Source organism: Protopterus annectens, chromosome 1.part2 (assembly GCF_019279795.1).
Source record: "Protopterus annectens isolate FY-2018-M chromosome 1.part2, PAN1.0, whole genome shotgun sequence".
Classification (NCBI taxonomy): domain Eukaryota; kingdom Metazoa; phylum Chordata; order Ceratodontiformes; family Protopteridae; genus Protopterus; species Protopterus annectens.
The window spans coordinates 406,424,225-406,438,315 of NC_056727.1; the positions used below are offsets into that span (position 1 = coordinate 406,424,225).

General features: G+C 38.6%; 1 protein-coding gene across 2 annotated transcripts in view; it reads left to right on the plus strand.

Annotated features, from left to right (window-relative positions):
* Positions 1-14,091, plus strand: part of SNAP25 (synaptosome associated protein 25) — a 560,791-nt gene that overhangs the window by 344,123 nt on the left and 202,577 nt on the right. For both annotated transcript variants that reach the window (XM_044056714.1, XM_044056704.1), the window contains exon 4: positions 13,258-13,306. In XM_044056714.1, the coding sequence (XP_043912649.1) occupies positions 13,258-13,306 (49 nt within the window). The remainder of the gene's footprint in view (positions 1-13,257; positions 13,307-14,091) is intronic.

Consider the following 14,091-nt stretch of genomic DNA (forward strand, 5'->3'; position numbering starts at 1 on the left):
ACCCTCTAACTTTCTCTGAATGCTTAAAGCATACCGACTGGTCCCCTCTAAGAACCCTTCCCCTAGATGATGCTGTTTCCTACTTTAACCACTCATTCCTAACCCTTCTTAATAAGCAAGCCCCCCTCGAACCAAATGCATCAAAACCAATCCCTGCCCATGGTTATCAAAAGATACTAAACTAGCCTTGCACCAAAGGGACAAAAAATGGAAACAATATCAAAAACATAAACACCCTAACACCCTCCTAGAGTATAAGCAACTACAAAACTCCACAAAAAAACTAATAATTAAAATCCACAAAGCCCACTACTCCAAACTCCAGTCCTTGCACTCAACAAATCCCCAAAAATTCTGGGACTCCATCTCATCCATGCTGCATCCTGGCAACAAAGAAAACCCCTGCCCAGACCCCAACCTCTCCAACCTTGAAACAGCCAGCCAGTTCAACTCATTCTTTATAGACTGCATAGCTAAACTATCAGCCTCCTTTCCACCCCCCTCCTCCACCACCAACCCTCCTGCCCCAACCACCACCCCAATCATCAACTTTCCGCTATATCCTTCTGCCTCAAGCCCATCCCCACAAGCACTATAAAAAGACATCTTCTCAAACTCAAACCCTGTTGCAATGCACCCAACAACCTTCCACCCACTTTCCTCAAACAATATGCAGACAGCATTGCCTATCCCATCTCTATTCTTATAAATAGATCCATACAAGAATCATATGTCCCTTCTATCTGGCACCATGCTTACATCATCCCCCTCCACAAAGGTGGCAAAAATACTGATACCACCAACATCAGGCCTATTGACATCCTTTCCCCTCTTTCTAAACTACTAGAGAAAACAATACAAGCACAACTCATGGCACACCTAACACTAAACAATCTCATCACCCCTACCCAGCACGGCATCTGCCCTGGCCACAGCACCATGACTGCCCTTCTTTCCTTTCTTGAAACCATAAACCTTGAACGAGACTTAGGCAAGTTCATATTCACACTATTACTTGATCTATCAAAGGCCCTTGACACCATCTCACACACCCTACTTATATCCCAACTCTCCACCCTACACCTCTCTCCCACCATCGCCTGGTTTTCCAGCTACTTGTCCAACTACAAACAAGCTGTCCAGTAGAAAGCTTCAACCTCCCCCTTCCTTCCCACACCCACAGATATCCCACAAGGTTCTGTTCTTGGCCCTCTTCTTTTCAACCTATTCATTAATAACTGTCACCAATCCATCCCAGACTCATATGCAGATGATTCAGCAATCATGTGCTCAGCCTTCTCCCCCTCCGAGCTCCTAGCAAAAACCCCACTAGCCTTCTCCAAAACAGAAACCTGGATGAAGTCTAACCATCTGGCACTAAATGCAAATAAAACCAAACTAATGTTTTTTTCCCCTACCAAAAACTCCATTGACAAATCCACATTCACCATAAAGAGCCAAAACAAAACCCTCCTTGAAATTGTTCCCAACACCAAGCTTCTTGGCATCATTATTGACGAAGACTAAAATTTGACACCCACATCCACTCCACAATCAAGAAAATCCACCAAATGATAGGTCTCCTCTACAGGCACAATCGCTTCCTAAGCCCCTCTACCCATCAAACTCTTGCATCCACCTTCCTACTCCCTCTCTTATGTATGGTGCCCCTCTTTTCACCAATCTCCATCTTGGCCTTCGGTCCAAACTTGAATCCTGCTACCACAAGATCTTCAAATTTGCAACCAATTCAAAAAACTCATCCCACCACTGCCACTCCCTCCTCACCCTCAAATGGCTTAAACTACCCAACTACCTTAGTTACCTACAACTCATCATTGCCCACAAGCTCATCTTTAAACCTGCCAACTGCCCAGCTCTCACTACTTCCTTAAAACCTTACATTCTCATCCACTCACTCAGATCCAAAAACCAAAATCTCCTTCAGGTCCACAAACCTGCATGACCTCCTGGTCATCTACTGCTGTCCCACTCTGTAGCTAAACAGTGGAACTCTCTCCCCACACACCCATGAAACCTACCTAACCGTACAAATTTCAAATCTTAGCTACTCTCTCATCTTTCTTCCAAATGGGAATGCCCTTGCCACACTCCAATTTAACCCCCCCCCTCATTCCACCTTGCACTGACTCATCGAATTACCTCTACTATTACTTCATCCAACCCAAAACAATCCCTCCCCTACCAAAAACTAATTTTCTCTCTAATATCTATTGTACTATACTCTCCAATCTCAAATATACTATTACCCTCTCCATGCAGAATATTTTCCTAACCTACTAATGGCTAGTAGCTATATATTTTGAAATGTTAAACCTACAATTGAGTTCATAACAAAAATATTCTCTTTATGTAAATGTTGAATTTTCTGTATTGAATTATGTCTTTTCATTTTTGTAACCTTGTGACAAGCCAATTGCAAATATCATGGAGCTTATCTGTAAATGATCAATTAGCTGTATGAACTATGTCCTTTTGTAACATGTGAAATGCAACTTGCAAATATTGTGGAACTTTTCTCTCCAGGCCTCCTCTGAAAATGGGCTCTTTTTGGCCCAGTGGACTTCCCCGTTCATCAAACTTAAATAAATAATAATAAATAATCGTTTTCATTAACTGTAGCACACTGTGTTGTATTTAATTATGTCTGTAACCTTTTGATGGTGTTTTCTTTCTTGTTCCTATTACATCCTCCTTCATCTATCATTTTTTCTCAGAATGTGTTTTTGTTCCATCTCAACAATTCAGTCCTAGTTTTGACTTTCATATTCTAGTTCTTTCCTGTTATAATAGTCAACGCCATATACAGTGCTTCATTTATTCATTTCTTGTCATACTTCCATTTTTATGAAAAGCACGATCAGAAACATATCAAACTTTTATTTGATTATCCAGTCTGTACGCTACACTTTTCCTTAATTAAAGCATATGTATTCTGCTGGCTTGAGTTTAATACATTCCTTGTAAATGCATATTAGCTCAACTGTCTGTGTTTGACTCTTCATGTGTCTACCTAATATCCCTGAATCATTTCTCTTTTAAAAAAATACCTTCTTATGATACTTTCTTTCCAAAATCTTCTGTTAATTTCTGTCACTAGAGTTAGTCACCATCATAAATCTAATTGTAATCGTCCTCTACTGCTAATTCCCAAATTTAAAATATTTATAATGAGGAAAAAAATCTTTAAAACATGACTCCGGTTGATCAATGGTAGGATTGTAAATATTTCCTCTCTCCCTCTTCTTACCTTTTGTTTTGACTAACAAAATTGTTCATTGCCCTCCTCCACTTTTAATATTTTTATAACTACCCCTAGCATTTTCATAGGTTCATAGGTTGGTACTAGGCTATCGGCCCTAGGGCCTATACAAGTCTAGCCATAACAATTCCCTGGCTATTTCTTCCCACACTATTTACTTCCCTGGACCCCTGTCTGACGTGATCCCCGGGGTGAATTTCCTTTCACCCATCCAATCATCAAGGTTCCTTTTGAAGAGGGACAAAGAGGCACTCTGCTTGACATGGGGGGGTATCTGGGTCAGGAACCTACCCCTCCAGCATGTTTTGTTTATTGTGATGACAAAGTTTAGATCCCTGGGGCGTGTGGCTCTGAGGGATTGGGATTTCTTTAAGTGTAGCATGTCCAACAGCTCTGGGTTTGACATGGCCTTGTATGTTAAGCAGAGATCGCCTCGGAGTAGAAGATATGCAAAAGAGTATAGCTGGAGTTTTTTAAGATGGTCAGCATAGGGCATATGCTTTAGGACTGTGATTCTTTTAGTGAGGTATTTCTGTGGCCTTTCCAGTTGTTGCAGATGTCTTGAGAGATACATACCAAATGGGGTGTTGTATTCTATAATGGGTCTAATGAGGGATGAGTACAGTGGAACAATGATCTCCTCTTTTCTGGATGAAAAGCCCTTAGTGATGACGTGTGCCACATAGAATGATTTCCTGACTGTTGTGGCGATGTGGTTATTGAAGGTGAGACCACTGTCCATCTGTGTCCCTAAGTCTCTTATCACACTTTTGGTGTTTAGTGTACTGCCACCTATGTGGTAATTCACGGGTACATGTTTTTTTCCCAAAGGGGATAACTATACATTTTTTGGCGTTGAGCTTGAGCCCATGGCTCTGGCACCAAGCATCTGTTTCTGTAAGGCCCTTTTGTAGAGTATCCACATCATTTGGGGATTCAATAATGGCTCCTAGTTTGCAGTCATCTGTGAACTTTGTTAGCCAGAGTCCCTTAGTGTTGGCCTGTACTTCAGAGAAGTACATGCCAAGCAAGAGAGGTCCCAGGACTAAACCCTGAGGTACAACACTTGTCACTTGTGTGGAGCTGGATTTGGAGTCAGCTACTCTTACAGTATGGGTTCTGTCAGTAAGCCAGTTGGCAACCCATCAAGTGACGTAGGGATTAATGCCCAGCTTAGTAAGTTTATCTATGATTCCAGAGTGGGGGATGATGTCAAAGGCCTTGGCGAGGTCCAGATGGGCTGTGTGGATTGCCTTACCCTCGTCCACGGCTCTGGAGACTGATTTGAAGAAGTCAATCAGGTTCAGAAGACAAGATTGGCCCTTCACAAACCCAAACTGGGTGGAGTCCATTGTTTTAAGGTTGCCAATATCTTTGTTTATAAGTTCCATGATAATACATTCCATGGCCTTGCAGATCAGGCTCGTCAGACTGATGGGGCGGTAGTTCCCGGGATCCAAGGTGGATCCCCCTTGTGGAGTGGGATAATTGTAGCTGTGTGCCACTCAGTGGGCATGAAGCCTGAGGTGAGGGTATAATTTAAACATGACACTTAGGTGAGGTGCCAGTTCATTTTGTAGTTCATGTAGTACACAGCCCGGGATGACATCTGGTCCCATGGATGCTGTATTCTTAGCTTTGTAGAGTGCCTTTTTTACCTGTGTGGCCGTTATTACTGGAATTTGGCAATTTTCTAATATTGAGATGAGCCATTTAGGGGTGAGAGGGGGGTGAAGTTGGCACTGAATCGATCTGCCAGGATATTGGCAATATCCTTGGGATCAGTATATTTAATGCCATTCTGTTGTAGCTCAGAGCAGATCTGAGCATTGCCATTTAGATTCTTGACATAGTTATAGAATGCCTTGTGGTTGTCTTTGGAATCTTTGGCAATTTTATTTTCGTAACTAGCTTTGGAGGATTTTATGAGGGATCTCAGCTTCTTACTGAGGCTGGTAAGGGAGTTTTTTGCATCCTGTGATTTTCCTCTTTTCTGTAACAGTTTCTTCCTTCTGTTGTATAGTTTATTTATAGCAGGGGACCACCAGATTGGCTTCCTTTTTTTGGTGGAGGGCATCTTGGTTCCATTTTGCATGAGTGGATGTGCTCGTACAGTGCCTTAGTGTAGGACTCAGCAGTCAAACTTTCAGTTCCCATCTGCATGGATGTCATGAAGTTTGCCACTTCTGACTTGAGTAGCATGAAGTTGGCTTTGAAGTTTTTTTATGGAGGTTTCCTTACTGGGGGGGTGGAGGTGGGATGTGGATGTTGACGAATGAGGGGGTGACCATAGGTGTAGAGCATCGATTTCCCATGTTGGTAATGACCAGGTCTAGGATATTGGAGCCCCTGGTGGGACTATGGATTAGTTGATCCAGGACGTTTGAATTTATGAATTCCAAGAACCGTTGGGCAAAGGTAGTTTTCCCAGTTAATGGCAGGGTAGTTTAAATCACCCAGTATTAGGGTGTTTGGATTTATATTAATATTTTCCAGTATGTTTAGAAAGGTGTAGTGAGAATCTTGGGGCATGGTGGGGTATCTGTAGCAAGCTACAATTTGGATTGCAGTCTTACCTAGTGTTAGTTGCACCTGGAGAATTTCAAATGCATTGTGTTGAGCAACTAACCTGGTGGTGTGAATATCCTTGGTGAATATGGACACTCCTCTACCTTTAGTGTTTCAATCCTGGTTTGGTGGCCGAAAAGTGTGGTAAGAGTTGTAGCCTGGTATTGCAGGGGTGCTCTCTGGAGCCTTGAACCAGGTCTCAGTTACTGCACAAATATCGATGTTCTCCATTTTTAGGAGTGCCTCGAGAGAGTGCATTTTGAGGTTTAGACTTCTAGCATTGAGTAGCATTACCTTCAGATTTTGCATGCTTGTACCTGTTACAGTGGTGGTTTTGTCCTTTGAACTTTGCCTAAAAAAGGCACATAAAAACGATAAGCAATTCTGTTTTCTCACCATCAAATCTACAGTCAGCTTTAATCACTTGAAATTATTTTCTGTTTAAGCAGTCAGTATTTCTTGCCCTTAACTTTGTTTAAGCAATATTATTTATCCTCTTTCAAAACCAGTATTATATAATATGAAACCATCTGTGTTCCATGAAACAAAGACATATCTGATTAACCCATTTACCCTTTGCCACCTTTCCTTCCACATTCCCTCCAAAACTATTTCCAAGCAGGGAATTCATAGAGTCCTCTATGGCTGTTAGGCCAACACTCATTTTTCTTCTCTCCACTGGTTCAGATGGCTATTTGCAGTTTCACTTTCTCTCCCATCAGTATACTACATGCAAACATATCTGTTTTCTCATATTATATCTGAAATATTCCTGCACTATTTCTTTAAAAAGTTAATTTCCATTCCTTGTGGACATCTGCAATGTTTCTTGTCTTTTTTCTATACAATTCTTCCAATGTTAATTATGTTTTAAAGCAACTGTATATGAACAGTAAAACATTCTGAGACAAAATGTATCTTATAAAACCCTCATTCATTACTTTGCATTAGCAAATTATTGTATAACTTAACAATTTCTCAAATAACTATAAACAAATGTAAAATGATGTCTCCCTAACTTTCTATTAACTTCATAAACATATTTTAAGCACTTCTTTCTGCATTAAGATACTAAATATTGTTTTCAAAGAAATATGCTTACTTAAATGTTTGCTCCCTATGTATTATAGTCAAAATGTTACTGAAACTGTTTTAGTAAACCATATCTGATAAATATAGGAAATTACTAGACAAGACATCATAAAGGCCATATGATGTCTAAGTTTTAAATGCCCTTAAAATATGCCTAGCTGTTAATTACCATTAAGAAAAACAAAATGATACTAATCTTCACCCCACTTCAGAATGTCTTTTCAGGTAATCCCTCAATTGAATTTATTGCTATCTAAGTCTGCTTTGAAGCTGGCCATAGCACTGCTATGCATAATATGTTGGAGAAGTTTGTTCCAAAAGTGGGGAATGCATTGGCCTCTGAACTTTTCTCTCTAGTAAGTTTTGTTAATTTGTTGGTGTAGATCAGGACTTTTTGTATGGATGTCTGAGACACTGATCATCAAGCTTAAGTGCAGGAGGTCATGACACATGGCGCCTTCATGACATGGAAATGTAGACATGGGTCACTATAAAAGAACCAGTAGGACACAGAGTACAATGACAGGTGTACTGATCTCTCATGGTAGTTCATGGTGTTAAGACCTTTGATTTTCTTAGAAATCTCCACAGCCTTTCTAGACTGGTAATGTGCCTTGTTTGGTATATTCTATAAGGAGAATTATATTCAATGATAGTTGTAGTAACAGGAAGTACAAAAAAATGATCTTTTTATATCTGGAGGAAATTCCCTTGAATTTCAGTTGAACCAGCTAGAAAGATTTCCTAACTGGGGTGAATGTATTCTGCTCAAATGAGAGAGTTATCCACAAATGTGTTCAGGCCTGGTATGGCAATGTCAGGCTTTTCAGGAGTGTCATTTTTCTGATAGGAAGTGGGAATGGTTTGCTTGCCAAACAGTATGACGCTGTACTTTTCATCATTTAATTTTGTATTTTTGAGAACGTTTTCTTAGCTTCCTGATATACCTAAAAAATAATTTAGCATTACCTGTGGTATCTGTGATTATGCTGTGATCACTAGTGCGTTTCTGAGGTAGGGGAATTGTTTTTTTTTTTGTAGTTGATGATCATTTGTCTTATTTTGTTATGTGTGTTGATATGAATGTTCTACCACATGGGATTACAACTAAAACTTGACATGCTTAGAATAGGTGGGCACTGACTTATCTATGCAACTACTGAAGATTTTAAAATTCAGAAGTGAAAGAGGCTGCCTTTTTCAACCAGATATATTGGTGGAGGTTTCTTTGGGAATTTACTGAGGTTTTCTAAAAGCCTAAGAGCAGGCTTATCTTAAAGAAATCCATGAACACTGATGCAGTCATTTGGGGGGGGGGGGTAGATTAACAAGAATGATTTGTGGTTAGATTTTACTATCAGAAATCTATAAGCCAGGGAACCCAAGAATAGAAGTTGTCAGTCAAAAGAACTCTGACAGAAGGGATCTCTTTAGTTGTGAAAAAAGATTAAAAATATAAGTCAGGGAAGGGGATCAGAGTACCACACCTTCTTTGTATCTGCTCAGGTTATCGTTACTTTCCACCCAACACTATTCTAGCACATATAGGTGTTATATCACTACACACAAACATCCAACAAAAGCATGACATCATAGCTCTCTATTTCTTTGCTCAAGAATTCTGGTAAAGCAAAAAATAATGGAAGGACAAATGCCAAAAAACAAGACCAGTTCATAAATATTACTCGAATTAACTTAGACAGTTATAGTGTAATTAGCTTAGAAAGTTAATAGAATAACATTTTGTGTCAACGTGTACATTATGGAGAATAAGAAGTGCAAAATCATAATGCAGTGCATTGAGCACAGTGATACACCATGATATCCAGAAAAAGACAAATCAGTCAAGCACTACTGTAGCATAAGACATGACCTTAACAAATGTGAAGCACAGGGGATAGGGCTGACATGATGATTATGGTGTTTTACCTCACAAACAAGAGGTAGAGGGTTTGATTCTCATTGAATGAAATTGGCTTGGCTTACAATGGCCCGGAAGGGCTGATAGCTTAGCACTTACCTTATGAACCCTCTGCGTAACTCGTTAAGGTCAGGTCTTGCACTAGCCAATCAAATCTGCCCAGTACTGTCCAGCAAACAACAGCAGAAGAATAAAATCAGATGTGTTTCTGCCTGCTGTCCTGCTGTCCATACCAGTAACATTTCTTTGAATTTCTGTTATTCTAGATACTTATAAGTTTATAACAGAATGTGAGTTTGCTTGCATTTTCTGAAGGATGTGAAGTCTGAAACTTAAATATATATCATTATTTTATGAATTCAGACCTCAGTAATTTGTCCAAAAACATGGATTTTGTGAGGAGCAGACCAAACATTGAAGCCAAAATCTGGACATTCTTTGAAAATCTGGACAGTAATGGCAAGGTCTTTCTGACACTGCTTGCTAAGTGCTTTATGGGTTTGAAAGCCGGGAAAAAGCACTTAGCTTTTTTTTCCTGTAAATAGTAGTACATGAAATCTCCATGTGCTACAAAGAATTATGATTGGAGACCCCAATGATAACCTTTAATTATGTGTTCTCAAACTCAAGGTGAATGTCTTGGCATCTGTGTTTTGAACGTATATTAAACAGGTTGTGAGCAGTGACACGCTCATAATCATCTGTATCTCATATTGTTGACTGACTGCAATCCTTAAGGATTTAGCCAAACATCAAAAATTATAGGAGGGATAAGAAAAAAGTATGAGAGAAAAATTGGAGGCAGTTGAAGAGATATGCATGGCATTACTGCATGCCTTATTATTCCATTACCACATACATGGACAACTTATAGGATTCATTTTACTAATTATTTATTCATAATTTAGATGCATTGCATAGAGACCCTCAGAGAATTTCTGCCAGACTTCAACAAACCACTCACCTATTAAAAAAAATATATATCCTAGGACTAATCTGGTTGTACTGTTACTTTCCTAAATAATTAAGGTTGTTAGATATAATGAAACTTAATAGAAATGTTTTTCAGGAAATCAAGAAACAGAAATCATCCCAGCTACACCAGTAAGCCTGTCACTTATAGTGAAGAACTACAATATCATTGCATTTGTTTCAATAGATTAAGAGATTCATAGCTGTCACAGCTGCATGGAGCATTCTACACTCAGTGTCACTGTGCTGAGGAGTTTGGCAGGGATGTTGAATGATCAACGTAACAACCAAGAGAACATCTGCTCCAGTATGAAGACAGGATCACCAGTGATAAGGTTAAACTAGTAATATATCATCCAGACCAGTATGAGCTCCCACAACACCTGATCCCATCATTATCATGAAATGTTAATGATTCTATTTTCAGTATCATGTCTTATGATTGTAACAGTTTCATGAAGCACTTTTAAGCATGATAGCAGACCACAGCACATCCAAGAAGAGCATTCTAATAAGGTATGATATGCCTTATTAAGTTACTCTTCTCATCTGTGCTACACAGCTCTGTCATGATAAACAGCATTTTATTTTCTGGTATACAGATACTATATACAGGTCTATATCATATGTTTGAAGTTTTATAACTTTGAACATTGAAATGTCGAATTTAAATGTTCGAAGTTATAAAATTTCGAATATATGTAAAAAAAAAAACCCAAACCCAAAACTAACAGCTGTAGGCAGGGAGGCAAGCCCCCCGCACATCCCCCACGTGGAGGGCTGCGCCTTCCTCACCCCCTGCTCTTTAAATATAGCAGCTCCGAGACAGCACTACAGTGCAGTAAGGGAAATTTTCCCTTTACCGCACTATAGTGCGGTCTCAGAGTTGGTTTGCCCCCCCTGCCTACACTAGTCAGGTAAGTTCCATTTGTTTTTTATTTATTTATTTTTTTATTATATGTTCGATGTGTTTAAAACTTCAAACATTTAAATTCAATTATTTAACGTTCGAAGTTTTCAAACTTCGAACATATAATATAGACCCTTACACACCTATACATCTTTCAGGGAAGCTGATGTGTATGTTGTTCTTAATTGCCACAAACATAGACAGCCTTACAACTAAGCAAACTAGGCAGCCACCAAGGACACCAGTCAGCTAGTGCAGCTTTTCATGTTTCATTGTATTTATTTTAAGTATGAAAATATGATAATAGCATTTGTTTACTTAGAAAAATAAATGAATAAACAGCCAATGGCATGCTTGCTCAAAGTAACAGTGTCTGCAGTACACTATAAGGAGGTGGTGTGCACCAGTCCTGATCACTAAATCTGTGGGCATTCTATTCTGCCAGACAACCTAGACAACAACTCTAATTCATTCTCTAGATCATGAGAGGGAAAGCAAGGAGCAGTAAGCCCAGATGTTTTTAAACAGAAAACTGTAAAGGTGGAGGCTTTTAAATCAGCAGCAAGAGTTCCGAGGCTACATATATCTTTTCTTTCTAGTCCTAGCAGACAATCCGATATTATGTGTACTGGATGATGCTTTGCAGGACTAATTTTTGGGTGAGTACTTTATTGTAACTGGCTGGAAAATGTGTGTGAAATCAAGCTCATATGTTCATATATACTTACTATGATGTTGATCTGTGAGGATTTTAAGAAGCCAAGCATATATTGCAGTGGTAGTTATTAGTCCTTGTATTTTGGTAAAAATAACCAAGAGATAGACTGAACAAGGATTATAAGGAGATGAAATACATTACTATGACCACCATTATTTTTAGGCGTCTGAGATGTACACAGTTAACAAAGTTGTTGTGAATTGCTGTATACAGCTAGAAGATGTTTCTTGATAAAAAAGACTGAATCGGCTGCTATTTACTCATTATTCTGGCTTTGGAGGACAAATGAGATTTATGTGAAGCAAGTTGGAATATTTTGCTGTGGGTATTGTAGCTATCGTTTGTGTCTGCCTAAGCTGAAATACATTACTAGAGCTGTAATTATTAATTTTTTATCACATTGTTTTGGACTCTGGTGAACTGGAGTTCATCGTGTGTGTGTGTATGTGTGTGTGTGTGTGTGTGTGTGTGTGTGTGTGTGTGTGTGTGTGTGTGTGTGTTGTATGAAAATTTTTATTTGCATCTGAAGACATACAGTTTTGGTGGGTATATTCAAAACTCTTCAGGGTAGCAGTAAAAAAGAATAGCTAACAAGCAATTATCTTCCAAAACTAAGGCAAAAAAGTATCACAAAACATCTAGACTGTGAGTTTCTGGGATCCTGATGACCCCCCTCACTCCTGAATGCATAAGTGGATTTTGACACAGGCTTAATAGATGAACATTGTCCTCTACTTTTGTCTCAGGGTCTATGTATACTAAAACTAGCCCTGCTCAGTGACTTGCAAAGATGGTTGCTATACCTTTTTTAAATGCTGAGGGTAGTGTGGTTATTATTCTGTTAATTCTTCTCCCAGTCAGACTTCAGTGGTCTGTACAGGAGGATCACTGTAGCTTATCTAGGGCGACTGCATTCTCTAAGAGCAACAAATTACAACACATTACAGTGATCATTATTTTTTTTATTTCCTCAAACTCAAATATCAGAAGTGTATACAAGTGGCTAACTATAAGGAGTAAGGGTAAAGAGGCATTATGTGTATATGTATATAAATATTTGTTGTCTTTCTCTGTTTTGTGGATTTTGTCCATTTGTGGCCGAATTTGTGAATGCTGATGTAGCAGCTTAGCGATGTAGTGAGCTAGAATCATATATGGCTGATAACAAGTTGAAATATGTTAATATTACCATTTGCTCTTTTACATTCTTCCCACTCTGATATCAGAGACATACATAAGCACGTGCGAGCACACACACACACACACACACACACACACACACACACACACACACACACACACACACACACACACACACACACACACACACACACACACACACACACACACTACATATAAAACTTTAAATATATGACTGTGACCATTTGTCCTTTCAGTTTCATCCTGATCTAACACCAGAGGGATACACAGTGATGATATTCAGAGTTGCAATAGGAAGGAAGGCAGGGACTATTCACTTATATAGTTTATATATGCATTCAAGCATTTATTTACTCAGTTTATTGGAAATTACTTTTTGTCTGCTTTCAGCATTATACATTGAAACTAACTCACTAAAGATGCAATCAAAATGTACTTCAAATTAATTCAAGAAAGATGTAATCAAAATGTATTTCCCTTTATATATACAGAAAACACTCAATGCCTTGCAGCTGCAATTACTGATTAGTGTTTGTTTTTCATTTCTTTTAGTCTTCTAAATCTGGGAGTTTGTGACTTTTTACTGATCTTTCTTTCTTTCTTCTCTCTTGCAACCAATAACTGGAGAGTAGAGTAAAGATGCTGGTATACGAACTTTGGTTATGTTGGATGAGCAAGGAGGTAAGTTTAGTCTACTTAAGTAAGAAAAAGCAATATTAATTTATATCTGCATACATATTTTTGATAACATGCTATCTCTATTTTGTTTCTTTGTGTATACTCATATCAAGTCGGCAACCCTAGTACATAGTAAATGAGAATTTCTAAATGGTCCTAACCAAGTGTTTTTTTTTTTCCTTTCCAGGACTACAACATTTTAATATGTTGTTTATGCTGTTGTTTTTTTCCATGCATACTATGAAGTGAGTTTCTAACAGATCAGCAAAAGAAAATGGCGAATTTAAATGTTTTTTAGATTATACTGTTAGGAAATATAAGCACTCTCAATTATTTTCATTTGTATAACACAGAAACAAGATGGTAGCAATAGTTACGGACATTACTAAACCCAGAATATTTTCAGTTTAAAGATGCACTACCTACCATATGACTGAGCACGTGCCTGCTCTGTGGCTGCCAACATAGATGATTATGATCAGGTCACTTGTCATAACCAGCTTGTTCTGTGTTTGAGATATGCACATCAAGACATTTTCCTTGAGAAGGAAGCTTGAGCGGTGATCCTGATGTCTGTGGTAAGAATACAAGCATAATTATTTGTAGGGTAGGGAGCTTAAACCTGCTTTCATTTTATTTTATTTTATTTTTTATATTTGTTTACCGGGATAGTGCACTGATCCATACTGACCAATTTCTGGCTTAGCTCAAGTTGAATTGCAAAACATTTCAGAAACAAAAATTACAGAAATGTAAGAAGTAACAGATGAGTTCAGACTATTTACATA